This window comes from Amblyraja radiata, chromosome 2 (assembly GCF_010909765.2).
Source record: "Amblyraja radiata isolate CabotCenter1 chromosome 2, sAmbRad1.1.pri, whole genome shotgun sequence".
Taxonomy (NCBI): Eukaryota; Metazoa; Chordata; class Chondrichthyes; order Rajiformes; family Rajidae; genus Amblyraja; species Amblyraja radiata.
The window spans coordinates 146,323,117-146,349,206 of NC_045957.1; the positions used below are offsets into that span (position 1 = coordinate 146,323,117).

At 42.8% G+C, this 26,090-nt stretch overlaps 1 protein-coding gene and 2 long non-coding RNA genes across 3 annotated transcripts in view; all 3 read left to right on the forward strand.

The window, feature by feature from the left end:
• The window catches only part of LOC116985528 (collagen alpha-6(VI) chain-like), a 138,329-nt gene that overhangs the window by 98,085 nt on the left and 14,154 nt on the right, over nt 1-26,090 (forward strand). Inside the window, exons 16-20 of the mRNA XM_033040304.1 lie at nt 10,075-10,137; nt 15,903-15,965; nt 20,303-20,353; nt 21,448-21,483; nt 21,584-21,623. Of these exons, the coding sequence (XP_032896195.1) occupies nt 10,075-10,137; nt 15,903-15,965; nt 20,303-20,353; nt 21,448-21,483; nt 21,584-21,623 (253 nt within the window). The remainder of the gene's footprint in view (nt 1-10,074; nt 10,138-15,902; nt 15,966-20,302; nt 20,354-21,447; nt 21,484-21,583; nt 21,624-26,090) is intronic.
• On the forward strand, nt 10,079-19,015 carry LOC116970230. Its single transcript, XR_004411074.1, has 3 exons — nt 10,079-10,137; nt 15,903-15,965; nt 18,952-19,015. It is a non-coding gene; the product is annotated as an uncharacterized LOC116970230 (long non-coding RNA).
• LOC116970221 lies at nt 20,304-21,639 on the forward strand. The gene is made up of 3 exons (XR_004411067.1): nt 20,304-20,353; nt 21,448-21,483; nt 21,584-21,639. It is a non-coding gene; the product is annotated as an uncharacterized LOC116970221 (long non-coding RNA).

A 26,090-nucleotide genomic window follows, 5' to 3' on the forward strand; every position in this document is an offset into this window, starting at 1 on the left:
CTCCCCCATCATGCAGAGACTGAGCCACACCCAACTTCCGGGTTTTATAACCCCTCCTCCTCCCACCGGAAAAGGTGTGGCTTTCAGGGCGTGATTGACAGGAGAGAGATTCTCAACATTTTTTAAACACTAATAACACTTTTATTTTTCATTGATGGGAAGAATTCTCTGCACCTGCTCAGGGGAGGGGGACTGAGTAAGATGGCCAAAAATCACACCCGTAAGTGGTAGCGTTTTATCTAAAATCAATAGAGAGTGCAAACAGGAAGTAAGTGCATTTGCAGTAGTGCCTTTCAACTTCAAGCCAAAGCACCCAAGCCACCATTTGCAGTAAGTAGTGCCTTTCAACTTCAAACCAAAGCTCCCAAGCAACCATTTGCAGTAAGTAGTGCCTTTCAACTTCAAGCCAAAGCACCCAAGCCACCATTTGCAGTAAGTAGTGCCTTTCAACTTCAAGCCAAAGCACCCAAGCCACCAGCTGCAGTAAGTAGTGCCTTTCAACTTCAAGCCAAAGCACCCAAGCCACCATTTGCCGTAAGTAATGCCTTTCAACTTCAAGCCAAAGCACCCAAGCCACCAATTGCAGTAAGTAATGCCTTTCAACTTCAAGCCAAAGAACCCAAGCCGCCATTTGCAATAAGTAGTGCCTTTCAACTTCAAGCCTAAGCACCCAAGCCACCATTTGCAGTAAGTAGTGCCTTTCAACTTCATTGCACCATTTGCAGTAAGTAGTGCCTTTCAACTTAAAGCCAAAGCATCCAAGCCACCATTTGCAGTAAATAGTGCATTTCAACTTCAAGCCAAAGCACCCAAGCAACCCTTTGCAGTAGGTAGTGCCTTTCAATTACATGCCACCATTTGCAGTAAGAAGTGCCTTTCAACTTCAAGCAAAGCACCCAAGCCACCATTTACAGTAAGTAGTGCCTTTCAACTTCAAGCAAAGCACCCAAGTCACCATTTGCAGTAGGTAGTGCACTTCAACTTCAAGCCAAAGCATCCAAGCCACCATGTGCAGTAAGTAGTGCCTTTCAAATTTAAACCAAATCTCCCAAGCCAGAATTTGCAGTAAGTAGTGCCTTTCAACTTTAAACCAAAGCTCCCAGACCACCATTTGCAGTAAGTAGTGCCTTTGAACTTCAAGCCAAAGCACCCAAACAACCGTTTGTAGGCAGTGCCTTTTTACTTCAAACAAACCATATTTTCATTTTCAAACCACATTAAGGGTACTCACAGTTGTGTCGACATTTGTTCAGTGTTATTCAGAGCTCAGAGAGACGTGACCCTTTGCTTCATCCATCTTGGAGAGACTGTGAGGCACACCACTTCCTGGTTTTATAGTCTCTACCCCTCCCTCCAACTTCGAGCCAAAGCTCCCAAGCCACCATTTGCAGTAAGTAGTGCCTTTCAACTTCATGCACCATTTGCAGTAAGTAGTGCCTTTCAACTTAAAGCCAAAGCACCCAATCCACCATTTGCAGTAAGAAGTGCCTTTCAACTTCAAGCAAAGCACTCGCCACCATTTACAGTAAGTAATGACTTTTAACTTCAAGCCAAAGCTCACGCCATGATTTGCAGTAAGTAGTGCCTTTCAACTTCAAGCCAAAGCACCCAAGCCACCATTTGCAGTAAGTAGTGTCTTTCAACTTCCAGCCAAAGCACCCAAGCTATCATTTGCAGTAGGTAGTGCCTTTCAACTTCAAGCAAAGCACCCGCCACCATTTACAGTGTAGTGACTTTCAACTTCAAGTGAAAGCACCCAAGCCACCATTTGCAGTAAGTAGTGCCTTTCAACTTCAAGCCAAAGCAACCAAGCCACCATTTGCAGTAGGTAGTGCATTTCAACTACAAGCCAAAGCATCCAAGCCACCATGTGCAGTAAGTAGTGCCTTTCAACTTCAAGCAAAGCACCCAAGCCACCATTTGCAGTAGGTAGTGCCTTTCAACTTCAAGCCAACGCACCCAAGCCACCATTTGCAGTAAGTAGTGCCTTTCAACTTCAAGCCAAAGCACCCGAGTCACCATTTGCAGTAGGTAGTGCATTTCAACTTCAAGCCAAAGCATCCAAGCCACCATGTGCAGTAAGTAGTGCCTTTCAACTTCAAGCAAAACACCCAAGCCACCATTTGCAGTAAGTAGTGCCTTTCAACTTCAAGCCAAAGCTCTCAAGCCACCATTTGCAGTTATTAGTGCCTTTCAACTTCAAGCCAAAACACCCAAGCCACCATTTGCAGTAAGTAGTGCCTTTCAACTTCAAGCCAAAGCTCCCAAGCCACCATTTGCAGTAAGTAGTGCCTTTCAACTTTAAACCAAAGCTCCCAAGCCACCATTTGCAGTAAGTAGTGCCTTTCAACTTCAAGTCAAAGCACCCAAGCCACCATTTGCAGTAAGTAGTGCCTTTCAACTTCAAGTCAAAGCACCCAAACAACCATTTGCAGGCAGTACCTTTTTACTTCAAACAAACCATGTTATCATTTTCAAACCACATTAAGGGTACTCACGGGTTTGTCGACATTTGTTCAGTGTTATTCAGAGCTCAGAGAGGCATGACCCTTGGCTTCATCCATCTTGCAGAGACTGAGTGAGGCGCACCACTTCCTGGTTATATAGTCACTCCACCTCCCTCCAGCAAGGGCAGCAGAGAGAATGGTGAATTTAAAAAAAACATTAATATCTCGCTGATTTGTCATCGATGGGAAAAATCCTCCGCACCCATAAGGTGGAGAGGGGCTCTGAGCGAGGTGGCCAAAATGACGGCCGTAGGTGGCGGCGTTCTGTCAGAAATTGCAGCACAGTGGGCCAAAAGCGGTCAAGATCAGAGATTTAGTAATATAGATTGAAATGCTGGACACACTAAACAGATCAGGTTAAAGAATCGTCATTATAAATTTTCCATTCCGGTTCCTTGTTGGGAGATGATACAAAATATCCAGGCTAGAAGGAGCATGGATTTAACTATCTTGTGGCAATTGCATGTTAAATTCAAACTTCAGAAGTCGCCCAAATCAAGCAATAATATATAGAAGCAAAATCTTGTGCTGTAATGTTTTGCAATTTTTTGGATAATTTTCTTCAATCCTCTCAATAACATACAAACTTTCCTCCTACAGAATCGCCAGGGACGATTTGGGGTCACTGGACCAATGGGCCCCCCTGGATATGAAGGCACGCAGGTGAATCCAAATATTTTATGTCATTTCATCTGAAAACTCAGTATTTATTTTTTGAACAGATTGAGTAAATGCCCTACAATTATAAATCTATTTAAGGGACATAGTTAGCTATGTAAATTAACTATCGATCTCCCTACTATAATGCTATTTGCTAATTAATGAAGCCCCTAAAAGGGACATAGCTGTGGAACGTTTAAATTAAAATATTTAAACAATTTTAAGTTTCTGTTATTATTGAAATTGACATTTGTCCCATTAACTTGATTAATTTTCTTGAAGAAGTGACAAAGGAGATTGATGAAGGTAGGGTGGTGGTTGTTGTATACATGATTTTTAGTAAGGCTTTTGATAAGGTCCCTCATGGTAGGCTGATCACGAAGATTCACGATGTTGGTTATATGGATTCAGAACTGGCTTATTCATGGAGGACAGAGGGTTGTGGTAGAAGGTAGATATTCTGGCTGGAGGACTTTGACCAATGCAGTTCTGCAAGGGATCTGTGCTGATATCTCTGCTGTTTGTGATATATATTGATGACCTAGACATAAATGTAATTGGGTTGGTGAGTAGGTTTGCTAACAACACCAAAATTGAAGGAGTTGTCGACAGTGAGGAATGCTGTCAGAAGATACAGCGGGATATACATCAGCTGCAGAAATGGGCAGAGAATTGGCAGATGGAGTTTAACCTGAGCAAGTGTAAGGCACAGCACTTTGGGTTTGAATGTAAGGAAAGTATACAGTTAATTGTTGTTTGGAGTAAGTAGAGATGGGAACAAATTAAATACACACCAAAACTCATTCTTCAATTATGGGTTAATAATAGCAAAAAAACTCATACTTAAATTTTGGAAAAATGCTAATATACCAACATTTAAAATGTGGATCAGTAATATGCTGGACACAGCACATTTGGAAGCAATGAGACTCCTCCTAATAGGCAAACAAGACCAATTCTTAATGAGTAGGTCCCCATTTATTGCTATCTTGGATTCATGTGGTGCTACAGTATCGTGAAAATTAAAAGTTTCAGGTATGGGTGAAAGACGATCTAGAATATAAAAAATTAATCTCCTTGTGGCGATTGAATAAACTCCCTCCTGCTTTCCCTCTTCACTTATTTGTTTTCTTCACTATTTTCTTTATCTGCCTTTCACCCATGCTCACTAGCCTATCCTTCACTTTCTACAACCTCTTTTCCCTTTTTCTCTTCTTATTAAATTTTTTTTTTTAAATAAATAAATTAAAAAATTAAAAAATTTCAGGACCCTTAACAGCATTGATGTGCAGAGGGATCCTGGTGTCTGAGTTCATGGCTCACTGAATGTGGCAGCACAAACAAATTGGGTGGATAGGAAGTTTATGGTATGTTTGTCTTCATTGCTAGGGGCAATGAATATCAGAGCCAGGAAGTCAAGATGCAGCTGTATAGGATGTGGTTAAGCTGCATTTGTAGTATTGTGGTCGCTTGTGCAGAGGAGGTTTATCAGAATGCTGTCTGGAGTAGATGGTTTCAGCAATAGGAAGAGATTGGATAGACTTGGATTGCTTTCTCAGGAATGTCAGAGGTTCAGAGGAGACTTGATAGATGTATATAAAGTTACTAGACTAAGTGGGACCTGTTGGGTCCCATGTTCACAAGGGAGGGCTGGTCCCCTGACGCAATATTCCACCTCTCCACCAATTCCAATATTGGTGGCTAGTGGGGGGCCTTTCTATAGTGCTGGTATGGGTTCTTGGGGTGGCAGATCAGTCCCTCAAGCCTGATCTGCTGGCAGCTCACTCATGGCTGGTGGGCGGGCGGTTGACTCATGACTATTCCTTGAAATTCAATTTCAAGCAGGGTGCAAGGTCACCAAATTCAAGTGCAGTTTCTTACCACTATGAGCAGGGTGCAAGGCCACCAAATTCAAGTGCAGTTTGATACCACTTCAAGCTGGATCCAAGGCCACCAAATTCAGTGCAGTTTCATACCACTTCAAGCAGGATGCAAGGCCACCAAATTCAAATGCAGCTTCATACCATTTCATGCAGGATGAAACCACCATAAAACCACACAAAACATCAAACTCACAGTTCAATAGACATTCAGTGTGTTCAGTTGACTCACAGCTCAGACAGAGTCATGACCTCTCCCCCCCCCCATCATGCAGAGACTGAGCCACACCCACATTTCTGGGTTTTATAACTCCTCCCCCTCCCACCAGAAAAGGTGTGGCTTTCAGGACGTGATAGACAGGAGAGAGATTCTCAACATTTTTTAAACACTAATAACACTTTTATTTTTCTTGGATGGGAAGAATTCTCTGCACCTGCTCAGGGGAGGGGGGATTGAGTAAGATGGCCAAAAATCACAGCCGTAAGAGGCAGCATTTTATCTAAAATCAATATACAGTGGAAACAGGAAGTAAGTGCATTTGCGGTAGTGCCTTTTAACTTCAAGCCAAAGCACCCAAGCCGCCATTTGCAGCAAGTAGTGCCTTTCAACTTCAAGCCAAAGCACCCAAACAACCATTTGCAGGCGGTAGTGCCTTTCAACCAAGCCAAAGCTCCCAAGCCACCATTTGCAGTAAGTAGTGCCTTTCAACTTCAAGCAAAACACCCAAGCCACCATTTGCAGTAAGTAGTGCCTTTCAACTTCAAGCCAAAGCACCCAAACAACAATTTGCAGGCAGTGCCTTTTTACTTCAAACAAACCATATTTTCATTTTCAAACCACATTAAGGGTACTCACAGTTGTGTAGACATTTGTTCAGTGTTATTCAGGGCTCAGAGAGACGTGAACCTTGGCTTCATTCATCTTGCAGAGACTGATTGAGGCACACCACTTCCTGGTTTTATAGTCCCTCCCCCTCTCGCCAGCAGGGGCAGCAGAGAGAATGGTGATTTTTTTTAAACTTCAAGCCAAAGCTCCCAAGCCACAATTTGCAGTAATTAGTGCCTTTCAACTTTAAACCAAAGCTCCCAAGCCACCATTTGCAGTAAATAGTGCATTTCAATTTCAAGCCAAAGCACCCAAGCCACCATTTGCAGTAAGTAGTGCCTTTCAACTTCATGCCACCATTTGCAGTAAGTAGTGCCTTTCAACTTCAAGCCAAAGCACCCAAGCCACCATTTGCAGTAAGTAGTGCCTTTCAACTTTAAGCCAAAGCACCCAAGCCACCATGTGCAGTAAGTAGTGCCTTTCAACTTCAAGCAAAACCCCCAAGCCACCATTTGCAGTAAGTAGTGCTTTTCAACTTCAAGCCAAAACATCCGAGTCACCATTTGCAGTAAGTATGCATTTCAACTTCAAACCAAAGCTCCCAAGCCACCATTTGCAGTAAGTAGTGCCTTTCAAGTTCAAGCCAAAGCTCCCTAGCCACCATTTGCAGTAAGTAGTGCCTTTCAACTTCAAGCCAAAGCTCCCAAGCCACCATTTGCAGTAAGTATGCATTTCAACTTCAAGCCAAAGCTCCCAAGCCACCATTTGCAGTAAGTAGAGCCTTTCAACTTCAAGCCAAAGCACTCAAGCCACCATTTGCAGTAAGTAGTGCCTTTCAACTTCAAGCCAAAGCACCCAAACAACCATTTGCAGGTAGTGCCTTTTTACTTCAAACAAACCATATTTTCATTTTCAAACCACATTAAGGGTAATCACAGTTGTGTGGACATTTGTTAAGTGTAATTCAGAGCTCAGAGAGACGTGACCCTTGGCTTCATCCATCTTGCGGAGACTGAGTGAGGCACTCCACTTCCTGGTTTTATAGTCCCTCCCCCTCCCTCCAGCAGGGGCAGCAGAGAGAATGGTGATTTTTTTAAAACTTCAAGCCAAAGCTCCCAAGCCACCATTTGCAATAAGTAGTTCCTTTCAACTTTAAACCAAAGCACCCAAGCCACCATTTGCAGTAAGTAGTGCCTTTCAACGCCATGCCACCATTTGCAGTAAGTAGTGCCTTTCAACTTCAAGCCAAAGCACCCAAGCCACCATGTGCAGTAAGTAGTGCCTTTCAACTTCAAGCAACACACCCAAGCCACCATTTGCAGTAAGTAGTGCCTTTGAACTTCAAGCCAAAGCTCCCAAGCCACCATTTACAGTAAGTAGTGCCTTTCAACTTCAAGCCAAAACAGCTAAGCCACCATTTGCAGTAAGTAGTGCCTTTCAACTTCAAGCCAAAGCTCCCAAGCCACCATTTGCAGTAAGTAGTGCCTTTCAACTTCAAGCCAAAGCACCCAAACAACCATTTGCAGGCAGTGCCTTTTTACTTCAAACAAACAATATTTTCATTTTCACACCACATTAAGGGTACTCACAGTTGTGTAGACATTTGTTCAGTGTTATTCAGAGCTCAGAGAGACGTGACTCTTGGCTTCATCCATCTTGCAGAGACTGAGTGAGGCACACCACTTCCTGGTTGTATAGTCCCTCCCCCTCCCTCCAGCAGAGGCGGCAGAGAGAATGGTGATTTTAATATTGGTGACATTAATATCTCTCTGATTTGTCATCGATGGGAAAAATCCTCCGCATCTGTAAGGCGGACGGGGGCTCTGAGCGAGGTGGCCAAAAATGACAGCCGTAGGTGGCGGCGTTCTGTCGGAGATCGCAGCACAGTGGGCCAAAAGCGGTCAAGATCAGAGATTTAGTAATATAGATGAAAGGCTTAGACAATCATAATATTTTTCCCAGGGTGAAAACATCCAATACTAGAGGGCATAACTAAAAGGTAAAGTTTAATAGAATTATGTGGGACAAGTTTTTTTACGGAGAATGTTGGAGGTCTGGAATGCACTCCGTGCGGTATTGGTGGAGGCAGGTACGATAGTGGCATTTAAGAGACTTTTGGATAATTGCATGGTAGTGCAAGGATAGAGGAATATAGATCGTCTACAAGCAGATGAGATCAATTTAACTGTATCATGTTCAGCACAAACATTGTGGGCCGAAGGGCCCGTTTCCTCTGCTGTATTATTCTACATTCTATGAAATGGTTCCAAGTTCAATTCTTGCCCTGCATTTTCTGATTGAATACAGCAAATTAGTACTTACATAAAAAATGCTAATGAAAAACTGATATGAATGTTGATCGCTTTATATCCATATTGTTTGGGGTCAGGATAAAATTGTTCTTGCTCCTTAAGATGAATTCCTGCTCATCTTTTGGTGTTTGAGTAAACAGAAAATCACACCTTTACAAAAATGTAAGCAGTCAGACATTAATTTTACTACTATTTTGCCATATCTTTCTTCAAAAGCCCTCATAATTGTAAGCACCTCCATAACTTCCATTAATCCTCAATATTTAAACTGAGTAACATCAATTTCTCTAGTCGTTGCATCTAATAGAGACTCTTAAATCTTGTGTGTACACAAAAAAGCTGGAGAAACTCAGCGGGTGCAGTAGCATCTATGGAGCGAAGGAAATAGGCAACGTTTCGGGCCAAAACCCTTCTTCAGACTGATGGGGGGTGGGGGGGGCGGGCAAAAGAAAGGAAAAAGGAGGAGCCCGAAGGCTGGGGGATGGGAGGAGACAGCAGGAGGGCTGAGTAAGGGGAGGAGACAGCAAGGACTAACAAAATTGGGAGAATTCAATGTTCATGCCCCCAGGATGCAGACTCCCCAAGCGGAATATGAGGTGCTGTTCCTCCAATTTCCGGTGTTGCTTGCTCTGGCCATGGAGGAGACCCAGGACAGAGAGGGCGGATACGGAGTGGGAGGGGGAGTTGAAGTGCAGAGCCACCGGGAGGTCAGCTTGGTTAATGTGGACCAAGCGGAGGTGTTCGGCGAAACGATCGCCCAACCTCCGCTTGGTCTCACCAATATAGATCTGCTCACATCTAGAGCAGCTGATGCAATAAATGAGGTTGGAGGAGATGCAGGTAAACCTCTGTCGCACCTGGAATGACTGCTTGGGTCCTTGAATGGAGTCGAGGGGGGAGGTATAGAGACAAGTGTTGCATCTCTTGTGGTTGCAAGGGAAAGTGCCCAGGGAGGGGGTGGTACGGGAGGGAAGGGAAGAATTGACAAGGGAGTTATGGAGGGAGTGGTCTTTGCGGAAGGCAGACATGGGGGGCGATGGGAAGATGTGGCGAGTGGTGGGGTCACGTTGGAGGTGGCGAAACTGACGGAGGATTACTTTTTATATGTGACGGCTGGTGGGGTGAAAGGTGAGGACTAGGGGGACTCTGCCCTTGTTGCGAGTGGGGGGATGGGGAGAGAGAGCAGTGTTGCGGGGTATCGAAGAGACCCTGGTGCGAGCCTCATCTTTGATGGAGGAGGGGAACCCCCGTTCCCTGAAGAATGAGGACATTTCAGATGCCCTGGCGTGGAACGCCTCATCCTGGGAGCAGATGCGGCGTAGAAGGTGGAATTGGGAGTAGGGGATGGAGTCCTTACAGGAAGCAGGGTGGGAAGAAGTACCTTCGATTTTCCAGCATCTGCAGTTCCTTCTTAAATCTTGTGTACTCTCTCTCATGCCTTGACATGTTTACAAAAGTGACTCGAAGAGGACACAATAGTTTACTTAGCCCAAAGCACTCATTTCTAAAGGTTTAGCATAATTTCCATGCTTTTTTTATCTTTATATTTCACTTATAAGTTTATAGATCCTGCATTTATATTTTTTAACAATGTCATACGCCTGTCTGTCATGTTCAAATATCCCAGTTTCTATTTCTTCATCCCTATTAGGAATTGCAGAGTTTGGTTTAAAATTCTTTAATTGAAATTGTGATTAATTTTCTTGACATTATCTGTAAACTGAAGACCTGAGGAGTCAAAATAACGATTGTGCATGTTAATTCTGTGTAGGAATGTTTGCTGGACAAGATTGGATACCAGCAGAATCAGGAAAGGTGTACGACCCATTTTCTGATTACAATATTTTAAATTGTCCCACCTGAACCACAACATGTGTATTATTTTGCAGGGATCTAATGGAGCTTTTGGTTCTCCTGGAATAAGAGGAGAGAAAGGATTAACAGGGGTTCAGGTGAGTCAGTTGCATCAATAACTTACTGAACCAAGTAAAAAATATGGACTTCCAAAAGTCCTTTGCAAAGAAGTTGACTCTTCAAGTTGTGGAGAGCAAGTGGAAGTGCAGCTGAGAATCAAGTGACAGGTAAGTTACTAAGTTTGCTTGACTTTGAAAGTCAGAGCTAAATTTCATGAACTTTTAATGTGGATTCTATTGAGTAGGATAGACTAGACTGACAAAATCATTCTCATCAGACCGATCTAGATAGGAAGGGACAGATGGCAGGGGCAGGTTGGCATTTGTAGCAACTCTTTCACAATCCCAGAACATCCTAAAACATGTTGTTGCCCATAAGCTACAAGAAATATAGATTTGGTATTAAGTTTGCAGACTGCAAGGTTCTATAAATGAAAATGGAATGAATAGTCTCAACCTGCCCCACTCCTCAGGTACCTTCAGTTTAGTGTATTGTGATGTGTACAGTGAAAAGCCTTACCTTGCAACTGCAGGAGATGTAACACCTGTTCCTACACCTCCTATCTCACTTCCATTGGCAAGACCAAGCATAGACTCGGCAACCATTTCACCAAATATTTACACTCTGCCTGCCAAAGCTTGCTGGATCTCCAGGTTGCTAATCATTTTAATTCCCCTTCCCACCCCTTACTGTCCTTTCTGTCCTTGGCCTCCTCCATTGCCAGAGTGAGGCCACATACATACTGGAGGAATAGCAGTTCATATTCTGGGTAGATGGTATGAAGATTGAATTCTCCAACTTCAAGTAACAAAATCCCCTACCACATATTTCTTTCACCGCCACTTTAGTACACTCTCATTTCTCCCACCATTACCCAAACTGCCTATCCCTCCATCACCCTGCACCTTTCCCATCCTTTGTATCCACCCCAAAAGTTCGGCATTTCCCTTTTATCCTTTCTCTTTCCTCTCATAGTCATAGAGAGTCATAGAGTGATACAGCGTGGAAACAGGCCTTTCAGCTTGCCCACACCGGCTAACATGACCCAGCTACACTGGTCCCACCTGCCTGCACTTGGTCCATATCCCTCCAAACATGTCCTATCCATTTACCCGTCTAACTGTTTCTTAAATGCTGGGATAGACCCAGCCTCAACTACCTCCTCTGGAAGCTTGTTCCATACACCCACCACCCTTTGTGTGAAAAAGATCCCCCTCAGATTCCTATTAAATCTTTTCCCCTTCACCTTGAACCTGTCATCTGGTCGTCGATTCCCCTACTCTGGGCAAGACAAGCTTGACAATAGCTTTCCTATAAAATGGTGCCCAGAACTGAGCACAATACACTAAATGTGGTCTCACCAACGTGTTATACAACTGCAACATGACCTCCCAACTTCTACACTCAATACTCTGACTCCAATGTGCCAAAAGCCTTTTTGACCACCTTGCGACTCGACCTTCAAGGAACCATGCACCTGCACTCCTAATCCCTCTGCTCTACAACACTCCCCACAGGCTACCATTCACTGTGAAGGTACTGCCCTTGTTAGACGTCCTAAAATGCAACACCTCACACTTCTCCGTATTAAATTCCATCAACCATTTCTCAGCCCGCCTGGCCAATCGATCAAGATCCTGCTGCAATCTTTCACAACTGTCTTTGCTATCTGCAAAACCACCAACTTTTGTATCATCAGCAAACTTGCTAATCTTGCCCTGTATGTTCTCATGCAAATCAGTATGTAGGTGACAAACAGTAACGGGCCCAGCACAGAACCCTGAGGCCTCAAGTCCGAGAATCAACCTTCCACCATCACCCTCTGCTTCCTTCCATGGAGCCAATTTGCTATCCATTCAGTTATCTCTCCTTGGATCCCATGCGATCTAACCTTCTAGAGCAGCCTACCATGCGGAACCTTGTCGAATGCATTACTGAAATCCATGTACACAACATCTACAGCTCTACCCTATTATCTTCCTCCCACATTCCTCCCTGCTGCTTTACATTTCACGCTGAAGAAGGGTTTCGGCCCGAAACGTTGCCTGTTTCCTTCGCTCCATAGATGCTGCTGCACCCGCTGAGTTTCACTAGCATTTTTGTCTACCTTACATTTCACTCGTTCTCTCCTCTTCTTATCTGACATCCTATCATCTCTTTTTCACCTCTAACCTTTGTTACCTACTCCACCCATCTTTCAAATACTCCTCCCCCCCCCCCCCCACCTGTATTCACCCAACACTTGCCATGCTTTGCCCTGTCCTTACCTCTCTCTTTCCCAGCTACTCCCCCCCCCCACCCCTTCCTGAAGAACAGTACCGACTCGAAACAGCACATGTCCATTCCATGCCTGCCCAGATGCTGTCTGACCTAATAATTTCCTCCAGCACTTTGTGTTTCGCACCAAATTCCAGTATCTGCAGTTTCTTCAGTCTCCAAGACACCTCTGAATGTTCAAACACCTTTGCTGGAATAAAGTTATGCACATGGATGGTCTAAAAACTTGAAGAAGTGCTCAGTTTCACCTTGAAGGGCTGCTGGGGGTCTGTGGATGGACGTAAGAGAGGTGTAAGGACACCTATTAGATCTTCTGCAGTTGCAGGGGAAAGTATTAGGGAGGGTCTATCTCAAAAGCTCTGTCCTTAATAGGACAAAGACCCCCGACACCTAAAATTCGTGATGTGAAAGCTGACTCTCCATATCACAATGGATCAAAATAACTTGTCCCGAACATCTCCTTCAAATTTTGATCCTCAACCATAAAGCATAGTCTTTAATAATACCACTGCGGGAGAAAGGTTCTGACAGTCTATCCTATCAATGCTTCTCATAATTTTATATCCCTCTATCATGTCTCCCCTCAGCATCTTCCGTTCCAGAGAAAACAATCCACGTTTGTCCATGTTTTCCTTGTAGCTAATACCTACTAATCCAGGCAGCATTTTGTAAGTCACTTCTACAACCTCTCCAAAGCCTCCATATCCTTCTTCCAAAGGGACAACCAGAGCTGCACCCAATACTCCAAATGAAGTCTACCCAAAGACCCATAAATCATCATCATGGCTTCCTAATTCCTATTCTCAATGCCCCAGCCAATACAGGCAAGTATACCATATACACCTTCTTTACCCCTCTATCTACTGGTGCTGCCACATTCAGGGACCTAGATCCCAAGATCCCTCTGCACATCACTGCTGTTCAGGGTTTTGCTATAAAATATTTCCTTATATTTGACCTCCCATAGTGAAACACCTCACACTTGCTTGGATTAAACTCCATCTGCTATTTCTCCGTCCATTTCTGTAGAAACATAGAAAATAGGTGCAGGAGTAGGCCATTCGGCCCTTCGAGCCTGCACCGCCATTCAATATGATCATGGCTAATCATCCAACTCAGTATCCTGTACCTGCCTTCTCTCCATATCCCCTGATCCCTTTAGCCACAAGGGCCACAACATTCCCCACAGGCTACCATTCACTGTGAAGGTACTGCCCTTGTTAGACGTCCTAAAATGCAACACCTCACACTTCTCTGTATTAAATTCCATCAACCATTCCTCAGCCTTTTCTAACTCCTTCTTAAATATAGCCAATGAACTGGCCTCAACTACCTTCTGTGGCAGAGAATTCCAGAGATTCACCACTCTCTGTGTGAAAAATGTTTTTCTCATCTCGGTCCTAAAAGATTTCCCCCTTATCCTTAAACTGTGACCCCTTGTTCTGGACTTCCCCAACATCGGGAACAATCTTCCTGCATCTAGCCTGTCCAACCCCTTAAGAATTTTGTAAGTTTCCATAAGATCCCCCCTCAATCTTCTAAATTCTAGCGAGTACAAGCCGAGTCTATCCAGTCTTTCTTCATATGAAAGTCCTGTCATCCCAGAAATCAGTCTGGTGAACCTTCTCTGTACTCTCTCTATGGCAAGAATGTCTTTCCTCAGATTAGGAGACCAAAACTGAACGCAATACTCCAGGTGTGGTCTCACCAAGACCCTGTACAACTGCAGTAGAACCTCCCTGCTTCTATACTCAAATCCTTTTGCTATGAACGCTAACATACCACTCGCTTTCTTCACTGCCTGCTGCACCTGCATGCCTACTTTCAATGACTGGTGTAGCTGATCTATATGCCGTTCTGTATTCTGACAACTTTCCTCACTGTCTGCAACCCCAACAATATTGGTGTCATTTGCAAACTTACTAACTAATCTATCTAAATCCAAGTTGTGTATACATACAGTATACACAAACAACAGAGGTCCCAGCACAGATCTATGTGGAACTCCTCTGGTCACAGAATTCCAAACAGATTAATACCCTTCCACCACAAACCTCTGTATTCCATCAGCAATCCAGTTGTGAATCCTTACGACCAACCCATCATGAATCCCATGTATGTTAATCTTTTGGATCAGCCTACCATGGGGTTTTGAATTAATGCCAATAATTCTACAGCAATTCCTGTAAACTCCACTCCTGCAATCTTGGCCTCTTCGTCAATCGCACATTTAATTGCTGCAGGGAGGTGAATCTGTGGAATTCTTTGCCACTGAAAGCAGCGGAGGCCATCAATGGATATTTTTAAAGGCAGAGATAGATAGATTCTTGATTAATCAGGATGTCAGGGGTTATGGGGAGAAAGTAGGAGAATGGGGTTAGGAGGGAGAAATAGATCAGCCATGATTGAATGGTGGAGTAGACTTGATGGGCTGAATGGCCTAATTCTGCTCCTATCACTTATGATCTTAGGACCTTATGAGAATTTACCATTGTGCCTTCTGTTGTTAATCCCCATAAACAGTATTTCCTACTTGACCCCTCTGCAATCGTCTTTCTCCTTCCTTCTTTCAGCCTCATCAGGAAGTTTGCTGTTGGACTGAGTTTTTTGGCTATCTGCTCTAAAATCTCCTGAAATGGCTAGGTCTCAAATGGTCATTTGATAATGTTTTTGTAAAGTATGGCTGTTTGCCACGTCAATATCAAAGTTGTCTACTTTAGTTGTAGATTTGTAATTTTTCGTAGAACCTAACATTATCTGAAAAGGTTTCAAATGATGTGTTTCTGTTTCCTAACTGAGTGAAGTCCACATAAAGTCACAGCACAAATGAATAATTTCCAGTTCTATCCCCGGTTAATCCCAATCTTTGGAATAGTTATCCTTAATTAGCCATGAGAAGTACGCTGGAGACAGAAAAGATTGCAGTTGCTTGAGCAAAAAATAACTATTTTATTTTATATTTTTGAGGGGAAAAAAACCCAAGTAAATAAATAAATAATTACAAATAAAAATCTTGAGCAAAAAATATATTTTTTAAATTTAATTTTTAAATTTAAATTAAAAATGTATTATTTTATTTTGTTTTTTAACCCCGCAGCATCTGTGGAGAGAAACGTACAGGCGATGTTTGAGTTGGGACCATGCTTCAGACTGGTGGAGTAGAGGGGGGGAAACCTGGTAAAGAGAGATGAGGGGTAGAGGTGGCTAAAATTGGTAGGTGACAGGTGAATTCAGATGAGGAGGTGGTGATAGGAAGGAACTGCAGATGCCGGTTTAGACTGAAGATATGAACAAAATGCTGGACTAACAGCGGGACAGGCAGCATCTCAGGAGAGAAGGAATGGATGAAGTTTTGGGTCAAGACCCTTCTTCAGGAGGGGTTATAGGCAGATGGGTGGTGATATTAACAAAGGATGGAGGTGAGATGGAGACAGAAGTGTGCAGAGAAGCTGATTGGCGTGACCATCTAACCTGCAATGATAGCCCGTACTTGAAGTATTTTTAACATCAATTCTTTGTGTTTCAGGGCCCAATGGGAAGAGAAGGTGACATCGGTGCCAAAGGGAATGAAGGATTCAATGGGCGAAAGGTTGTGAACAATATCTTATTATGCGTTTCATCTCTTAATAGTTGCTCAATAAAATAGAACTTGCTAAAATGGAAAATGAAAATCTGAGGACAGGCAATTGCCAACTTTTGCTTTGTTCGCATCACTGTTCTCTGATCGAGATGGTGGTAGATTCACAAATGAGTACATTTTCAGTGCAAGTCCACAGAGGGCAAGAAGTGAAATTCATATTTCATTTGCTGTTTTAGATGGATGTCAATAATCCAATACCATTATTTGATGAAGACCAAGCTTTTCTATTGACATTCCTTCCTCAAGGGATGATATCAGCTACATCTTGTTCCTATTTCTGGAATTGTACATAATATGTGCAGACATTATTAGGTAAAATAATATATAGGCATTTTAAAATCTTGCAGAGATTGTATATTTTGGCCAGTCGTGGATCTTCCCAAGATCCTTGACACCCACTTACTACTTTATCTCCCCTTATCCCAGGATAATATTATTATTATCACTAGACTAAGTGGGACCCGTTGGGTCCCATGTTCACACGGGATGCTGGTCCCCCGATGCAATATTACACCTCTCCACCAATTCCAATATTGGTGGCCAGTGGGAGGGGGGGGGGGGGAGCTTTCTGGAGAGCTGGTATGGGTGTTGTTGGCTGCAGGGACTACTGGTCTCTAGAGGGCTAGTATGGACATTGTGGGCCAAATGGAATCTTGGGGAGGCAGCTCAGACCCTCAAGCCTGATGTGCTGGCAACTCACTCACGGCTGGTGGGCTGGTAGTTGACTCACGGCTATTCCTTGTAATTCCATTTCAACCAGAGTGCAAGCCCACCAAATTCAAGTGCAGTTTCCAACCACTTCAAACAGGGTGCAAGGCCACCAAATTCAAGTGCAGTTTCATACCATTCAAGGAGTGTGCAAGGCCACCAAATTCAAATGCAGTTTCATACCATTCAAGGATGGTGCAAGGCCACCAAATTCAAATGCAGTTTCATACCATTTCATGCAGGGTGCAACAACACCATATTCAAATGCAGTTTCATACCATTTCAAGCAAGGTAAAACCACCATAAAACCACACAAAACACCACACACAGTTCAGTAGACATTCAGTGTGCTCAGTTTTTTTCACAGCTCAGACAGAGTTGTGACCTCTCCCTCCCCCATCATAGAGAGACTGAGCCACACCTACACTTCCGGGTTTTATAATCCCTCCGCCTTCCACCAGAAAAGGTGTGGATTTCATGGTGTGACTGACAGGAGAGAGATTCTCAACATTTTTTAAACACTAACAACCAATAGCAGTGCATTTTTACTTCAACCCAAACAACAATTAGCAGTGCAATTTTAATTTAACCCAAACAACCATTTGCAGTGCATTTTTACTTCAACCCAAACAACCATTTGCAGTGCATTTTTACTTCAACCCAAACAACCATTAGCAGTGCATTTTTACTTCATTAGCAGTGCATTTTTACTTCATTAGCAGTGCATTTTTACTTCATTAGCAGTGCATTTTACTTAATTAGCAGTGCATTTTAACTACATTAGCAGTGCATTTTTACTTCATTAGCAATGCATTTTTACTTCAATAGCAGTGCATTTTTACTTCATTAGCAGTGCATTTTTACTTCATTAGCAGTGCATTTTTACTTCAACCCAAACAAGCATTAGCAGTGAATTTTTACTTAATTGGCAGTGCATTTTTACTTCATTAGCAGTGCATTTTTACTTCATTAGCAGTGCATTTTTACTTAATTAGCAGTGCATTTTTACTTCATTAGCAGTGCATTTTTACTTCATTAGCAGTGCATTTTTACTTCATTAGCAGTGCATTTTTACTTCATTAGCAGTGCATGTTTACTTCAGTGGCAGTGCATTTTTACTCCATTGGCAGTGCATTTTTAGTTCATTGGTAGTGCATTTTTAGTTCATTGGTAGTGCATTTTTACTCCATTGGCAGTGCATTTTTACTTCATTAGCAGTGCATATTTACTTCAATCTAAACAACCATTAGCAGTGCATTTTTACTTCATTAGCAGTGTATTTTAATTCATTAGCAGTGTATTTTAATTCATTAGCAGTGCATTTTTACTTCATTAGCAGTGCATTTTTACTTCATTAGCAGTGTATTTTAATTCATTAGCAGTGTATTTTAATTCATTAGCAGTGCATTTTTACTTCAACCCAAATATCCATTAGCAGTGCATTTTTACTTCATTAGCAGTGAATTTTTACTTCATTAGCAGTGCATTTTTACTTCATTAGCAGTGCATTTTTACTTCAAACCAACCATATTTTCATTTTCAAACCACATTAAGGGCACTCACAGTTGAGTAGACATGTGTTCAGTGTTATTTAGAGCTCAGAGAGACGTGACCCTCTGGCTTCCTCCATCTTGCAGAGACTGAGTGAGGCACACCACTTCGGGGTTTTAGAGTTCCTACCCATTCCCACCAGCAGGGGCAGCAGAGAGAATGGCAATTAAAAAAAGAACATTAATATCTCTCTGATTTTTCATCGCTGGGAAAAATCCCCCGGTCCCGGAAGGCGGAGGGGGGCTCCGAGCGAGGTGGCCAAAAATGACCATAGGTGCCGGCGTTTTACCTGGAAAACACGCTACAGCGAGCCAAAAGCGGTCAAGATCAGACTTTTAGTAATATATAGGTATCATTTCAAGCTAAATTCATGGAGTTTGAAATGATCTATCCCATGAATCAAAGAGGGCTGCAAAGGATAATAAGGTGCAGTTATGGAAGAGGGCAAACACAGTTCAGTTCATGATGGCTTTTGTTTGTCATCTTCAACAACTGAGTTGTAAAATTGACTGAAGAGAATTTGAACACTAACAATTGCTAGTTCTTGCCCTCAAACAGAAAAGGCTTCATTAATTTAGTGACCATGAATTTTATAGCTAAGTGGTACAAACTAGATCGTAATAATGTGTAGAATGAAATCATGATAAATATAATCATATATAGAAATTGTGTTTAGGGTGAAGCTGGATCCCTGGGTCCTAAAGGAGAATCTGGAAGAGCTGGACCTCGTGGGCTGCAGGTTAGTTTGGTATTACTTTACTAATGTTACATTGGGTGGTTCTGAGATATTGTTTTGTTTTCAATAAAAAGGAGAATTGATGCATGGAAAAAGGATAAAGTTACAGCCAGAGGATGGTCTGCACATCTTAGGTCTGAGAGTGTTCCAAAGAAGTTAACTAGCCTCTCGCTGACATGAGAGTAGAAAAGTGCTTCCCTGAAGCCCTAATTTGTAGCACTTAGAGTCAGAGTGTCACAGAGTCATACAGTGTGGAAACAGGTCCTTCGGCCCAACTTGCCCACACCGATCAACATGTCTCATCTACATGAGTCCCACCTGCCTGCATTTGGCCCATAGCCCTCTAAACCTGTCCTATCCATGTCTAAATGTTCTTAAACATTGCAATAGAACCTTCCTCAGCTACCTTCACTCTTTGCGTGAAGATGTTACCTCTCAGGTTCTGATTAAATCTTTCCGCTCTCACCTTAAACGTATGTCCTCTAGTTTTTGATTCCCCTACTCTGGGCAAGAGTCTCTGTGCGTCTATCTTATCAATCCATCTCATGATTTTGTACACCTCCATAAGATCACCCCTCATTCTCCTGCAGTCCAAGAAGTAAAGTCCTAGCCTGCTCAACATCTTCCTTTTTTTTTTTAATGTTTATTGTTAAATTCTTTAATGTTGTGTCTTATCTTTATTCGTGTGCTGCATTGGCAAGTCAAATTTAACTACACCATTTGGTGTATGTGATAATAAATGTCCTTTGTATCCTTGTATCCTTGTATCCTTGAGCTTAGGGCCTCAAGTCCTGGCAACAGAAGGCTTAGGAAGTTGGGCATGTCCCCTGCAACTCTCACCAACTTCTACAGAAGCACCCATCTGCAAACTTGCTAACCATGCCATATTCGTTTTTATCCAAATCATTGATTCTTGATGACAAACAGCAATAGGCCCTCCACTGAACCCTGAGCCACACCACTAGTCACAAGCTGAAAATGTATTTTTGGTAAAACGTAGATACAAAAGAACTGCAGACTCTGATTTACCAAAAAAAGACAGAGTGCTGTAGTCTGTGTAACCGATGGTAAGTAGTGCTAGACTGCAAAGACTTAGTACGCAGATCAGTCTTATGATAATTTTCCATCCCGTAGTCTGAATGCTGAGAGTTGCTGTTGCTTCCTGTACTGTGTTAGTTTTCTGCAATGCACATGACCAAAAATATATTTTTCATTTTGTTCAGATTCTGATGAAACAGTGTACTCAGGAGTTTAGAGATGACTCACTTGTATTCTCTTTGGTAATACACAGGGCATGGATGGATCTGATGAAATTGGAACCCCTGGACCTAAAGGGCGAGAGGTGAGGAGATGCAGAGTAACCCAACTGTTTGTTTTTGCCTTCTGTGCACAGTGCATAGACTGAAGCAAAACTCAGTGATATGTGCACAGTGCATAGACTGAAGCAAAACTCAGTGATATGTGCACAGTGCATAGACTGAAGCAAAACTCAGTGATATGTGCACAGTGCATGCCCATCTATCTTCCCAAAATGTTATTCTTGCACCATATTTTTGGTCTTCACTCTTGGAGTTGTGTACGCCCATTCCTATAAAGAACTTTGGGTTATTTAAGTACACTATAGGGGTTGTATGAATGCAAGTTGTTGCTAATAATCTATCCAATTCATTTTAGTGAGCAGCGAATCATTCATTTGCCCTATATTATTCACTCTGGCTATCCCTCAATTTTGTTTAAGTGGCGTAATACTTTGTGCAAGTATATTCTGAAGAAGAATCAGTCTGCCTGAAGATGGGTGTCAACCCAAAACATCACCTATTCCTTCTCTCCATAGATGCTGCCTCACTTGCCAAATTTCTCCAGCATTTTTGTCTACCTTAGTATATTTTAGATGTCAGTCAAAATAAACCATTGATCTGCAATGTGTTTGAAGATCAGATGTGGACCTGATGTAACGGTGGTTCAATTGCAGTGGGTCAAGGTTGCTTGGTCAACTCGATTTAATATGTTCCATAACCTGCCTCTCAAACCACTTCATGATGGTGGATGTGTATGAAAGAACTGCAAACGCTGGTTTAAATCGAAGGTAGACACAAAATGCTGGAGTAACTCAATGGGTGAGGCAGCATCTCTGGAGAAAAGGAATGGGCGACATTTCGTGTCGACACCCTTCTTCAGACTGATGTCAGGGGAGGGGGTGGGACAAAGACAGAGACAGTAAGATTAGTGGGAGATCTGGGAAGCGGAAGGGGATGACTATGACCCTTGCTTTCTCTCTCCATCCCCTTCCTCTTCCCCTTCCCAGTTCTCCTAGTGGTCTTACTGTCTCCGCCTATCTTCTATCTTTGTACCGCCCCCTCCTCATGATGGTGGATGTCAAGGCCACAAACAGTTGAACAGTGCAACCTAATTTCATCTCTTTTCTTATCGTTTAAGGGACCACGAGGATACCCTGGTTTTCCTGGTCAGCTGGTACGAATTGAAAACATTTATGTTTGTAAAAGGATATACAATTTTTTTTTTAATAGGATGTGAGCCAGTTATTCATGTATGTTGCATTCTCAATTTTCAGGGACCAAATGGTATCACTGGAACCTCTGGTGTTGGGGGACGTAATGGTTCAAGAGGGCGCAGGGTATGTTATTTAATCTGTTCAAATCATGTTTTAACCCTTGTAATTTTCTCTCTCAAATGGACACATTTAAGAGAGCTGGCCAATCAGGCAAAATAAATATTTTTGGAAACTCCTTGAAATGTTAGACAGTGCATGAAATTACCATTATCAATAGCAATTCCTAACATCGCAATCTCTCTTTAAGCAAACTTTGTCCACATGACCATCTGATTCTCCGTTAACTGTTGTCCACCAATGTACAACTTGATATACCTTCCATCCATACTTTTCAAATCCAACAAACCATGCTCATGTAGAGATAGCTGAGCCGTTGACGTATCTTGTAAAACATCATCCTCGTTGGTGTACATTGAGGCAAAATATGTATAATTTACCATTGACATTCCAGCTGCTTTGCATCAATGTGTTGTGCGTTATGAGAAAAGCAAAATTAATATTTGAATTGATACAGATTTGAAATAGGTAAATATTACAATTCATTCTGACTGACACCAGCCACTGCCAATATGATTACTTGGAGTAGGCAGTCCTATGAGTTTAAATGCTATGAAAGTCATCCAAACACCAAATTAATATGTGAAATGTTGAGTATTGTTCTGAGAAGAACAACAATTCAATGTAAGGTACACAAAAATGCGGGAGAAACTCAGCGGGTGCAGCAGCATCTATGGAGCGAAGGAAATAGGTAACGTTTCGGGCCGAAACCCTTCTTCAGACTGATAGGGGGTGGCGGGGAGAAGGAAGGAAAAAGGAGGAGGAGGAGCCCGAGGGCTGGGGAATGGGAGGAGACAGCCCGAGGGCTGAGCAAGGGGAGGAGACAGCAAGGGCTAACAAAATTGGGAGAATTCAACGATTCAATGTATCTCATTTGGAATCTGGTCAAACCGGAGATAGTTTATTACAGGTAGGAGTCCTTTTTTTTGGTTTTAACTGAATAAAATGTTCTCTTTCTATTTGAGGGGGACTCGGGCCAACCTGGTGTGCTGGGAAGTCCAGGTGAAGTGGGATATCCAGGAACAAGGGTGAGGTGCACGCTTATTTGGGAGCAAACTGAAAGCATTGTTGTTAAATTATATCCTGTGATTCCTTGTGCCAAGTTTCCACATATTTTACTTGGCTGCCTAATAATACTTGGAGTAAAAGAATGACAAAACTCTAAAGCCATATCAGATATCCACAAAATCCTGTTTCATAATGTAAAGACAAGATGTTCCAAGAAATTCATTTTGGCAGTACAGTACAGTATTATTTGTTATCCCTTATTTTAAGGGTAATGAAAGTGCTTTGAATTTTAGTGTGCAAACTCATGTAAATTAATAATAATAATAATAATAATAATAAACATTATTACACTCGAGGTCCAGACAAGGGGCAACATTACATAAAAATGCATAAAGTACATATAAAATCTTAGTATATCACTTATAAAAGCATCATAAAATATATTTTAAAAAACACAATACATGAGTTAAAAATCCAGATTAAAAGAATGATCAATGTCCTGCAACGACACAACGATACCAGTGTCTCCACAGCTGGGATTTGTAGCGTGTAGTGCTAACCCTTATGTTTGACAAGGCCACAATAATTACATTTTTAGAGTCATTTATCCTGCAAATGAATTTATACATGTGATTTCTTAGGATAGCTTCTAAAGTACTGACTCCTGCAGCCACAAACATATTACTGGCACTACTCCATCTGGGTTTCCTTAGCAGTGTTCTCATGGCATCATTATATGCCACCTTTAGTCTCTGCATACTTGTCTTTAAATAGTTCGACCACAGGTGTGCAGTGTAGAGTGGTGTGCAGTATGCTCTAAATAGCGACATCTTCACCATATCTGCACACGCACCAAATTTACGCAGGAGAATATTCGCCTATAAATACAGCATGCGTCGTTGCCTATAAATATCCTCATCATCTGTCATTTGTTCTGTAATAAAATGCCCTAAATATTTTACCTTATTACTGACACTAAGATTATCGTCAGACAATTTAAAATCAGGAATTTTTTGCCATTTATCCTCTTTGGTTCTACAGATCATAACAGCACTCTTACTAGCATTATATATTTTTTGAATCGGTGGGCGGCGCGACTTTCGTCAGCAGCGGCCTCTGCAGTCCGTCTGCGTTTTTATTATTTTATGTCTATGTTTTTATGTAGTTTTTGTTATTTTTTGTTGGGGTATGTGTGTGGGGGGGGGGGGGGTGGGGTGGTGTGGGGCGGAGGGGGTAACTTTTAAATCTCTCCCTGCACGGGAGACCCGACCTTTTCTTTGTCGGGTCTCCGTTGTCGTTGGGGCTGCAACGAGGAGCGGCCTCCAACAGGAAGACCGGGGGCTGTGGTGCCGACTACTCACCTCACCGTCGCGGAGCTGGCCGAGTCCAGAGCGGGTGGAGCGGTGGTGGACGCTGCTGCGGCCCGACCTCCGGAGTTTCGGAGGCTGTAACTTTGGCGGACAGTGACACCGGGAGCCCGCGGGTCCCTGGAGGGAGACCGCTTTTCGGGGCTTCCGCAACGGCGACTTCTCCCGCCCGAGTTGCGGGGTTGAAGAGCTCCTGGAGCGGGGCCTTACATCATCGCCCCACGCGGCTTGGAATGGCCGCGGGATTGCGAGCGCACGCCGGGGGCTCTAACACCAAGACCCGGTGGCCACGGGACAATCGCCATCGCCCGCCGGGGGCTTTGACTTTGACTCTGACATCGGGGGGGGGGGGGGGGGGGGAGTGCAGTGGAGAGATAAGTTTTTTTGGCCTTCCATCACAGCAATGTGATGGATGTTTATGTAAATTATGTTGTGTCTTGGGTCTATTTGTTTGTAATGTATGGCTGCAGAAACGACATTTCGTTTGGTCCAAATGACAATAAATTGAATTGTATTGTACCAGTAGGTCAGAATTCTCACAATGTATTTAGGTACCCCTCTTTGACTCATTTTACCAAACAGCTTTCTGTGATTAACACGGTCAAAGGCTTTGGAAGCATCAATAAAGCACATAAGGATTGAAGAGTTTTTGCCTCTATATTTGTTTACAATCTCCTTTAGGGCATATATGCATGTCAGTGCCATATTTAGCTTTAAAGCCAAACTGGTTATCTGTGGAGTTAACAAACTCATTTATTCTATCCAGCAAAACTCTTTCTAAGACTTTTGACAATATGCTGGCTAAAGCTATGGGCCTGTAATTATTTAGGCTGCCTACTTTACCAGCTTTGTCCTTAATGACCGGCACTAACAGAACAGACAACATTGAGTCTGGTAACAAGCCATGAATCATAAAGCCAGTAAAACAAATAGCAAGGAGAGGAGCGATCCTCATACTCGCATACTTAAGATGTTCAGCAGAAATATGATCCAAGCCACTTGCTTTGTTGTTGGACAGCTTGTTCATGGCATGATACACCTCATGTGACATAATCACCATCGAGTCATTACTCTCAATATTGTCCACCCTATACGTCACCTTGGACACAGTTAAATAAAGTACTATAATGTTGTCGTCATAACTCATTAGCTGTTCCGGAGATCCATCTACATTGCGTGGTAGAGATTTTTTTGCAACTGTTAAGAGCTCTCACTTCCTTCCAAAAATCTGTAGCATTGTTACTTAGCAGCTTCCTAGCCATGGAATCAGCCCTCATAGCTTGCTCATTTTTACAGATGAAGCGAACAGCATACTTATACCTTGCATTAGTGAGCTTCTTGTACTCAAACACAGGCCCCTGTCTGGGTCTACCTGCCATAGCCCATGATTTGGTGGCTTCAATGGAACCACATTTCTGAAGTGGTCCGATGTATATTTGTTACTATTTTTACATAATTTAGGGTTACAAAATAAAGATTTTTCTTTCTACTTTCAAAACTTGAAGACTGTGGGAGAGCAGCCATCTTGCTGAAAGCAAGAATCAACTTTAAAGGCTTTGAAATATCGGCAGGAAAAGGTGTAGAGTGTTTTTTCAGTGTTGCTGATTTGTGGGGATTGGACATTAGATTGAGGCAGGTGTTGATTGGCTCGGCTAGAGTGAGAGTAGCAAATGAAAAGAAGGTTAATGGCCACCCTCTTACGCAATCTTTTCGGAGACTGCCGGCACCCGTCATAGGTCACCGAAAATTTTCAACATGTTGAAAATTCAGCGGCGACCAGAAAGACGCTACGACTCTTTGGGTGACTAGGAGACCTTTCACGACCATACAGGCGACCCCCGGCGACCTCTCACGACCATACAGGCGACCCCTGGAGCCATGTCGTGGGTTGTCACCAGGGCCTTGTGATAATCTTAAATGGACTAGATTGAAGATGAAGCCGAGTAAGTCACTGAATATTTATTTGGCTAGAGAGAAGGAAATGGAGAAAAGGTTCTATGTAGATGAGGATGAAATCCCATCTATAATGGAGAAGCCTATTGAAAGCTCGGGCATGTGGTATAACAGGAAGTTGG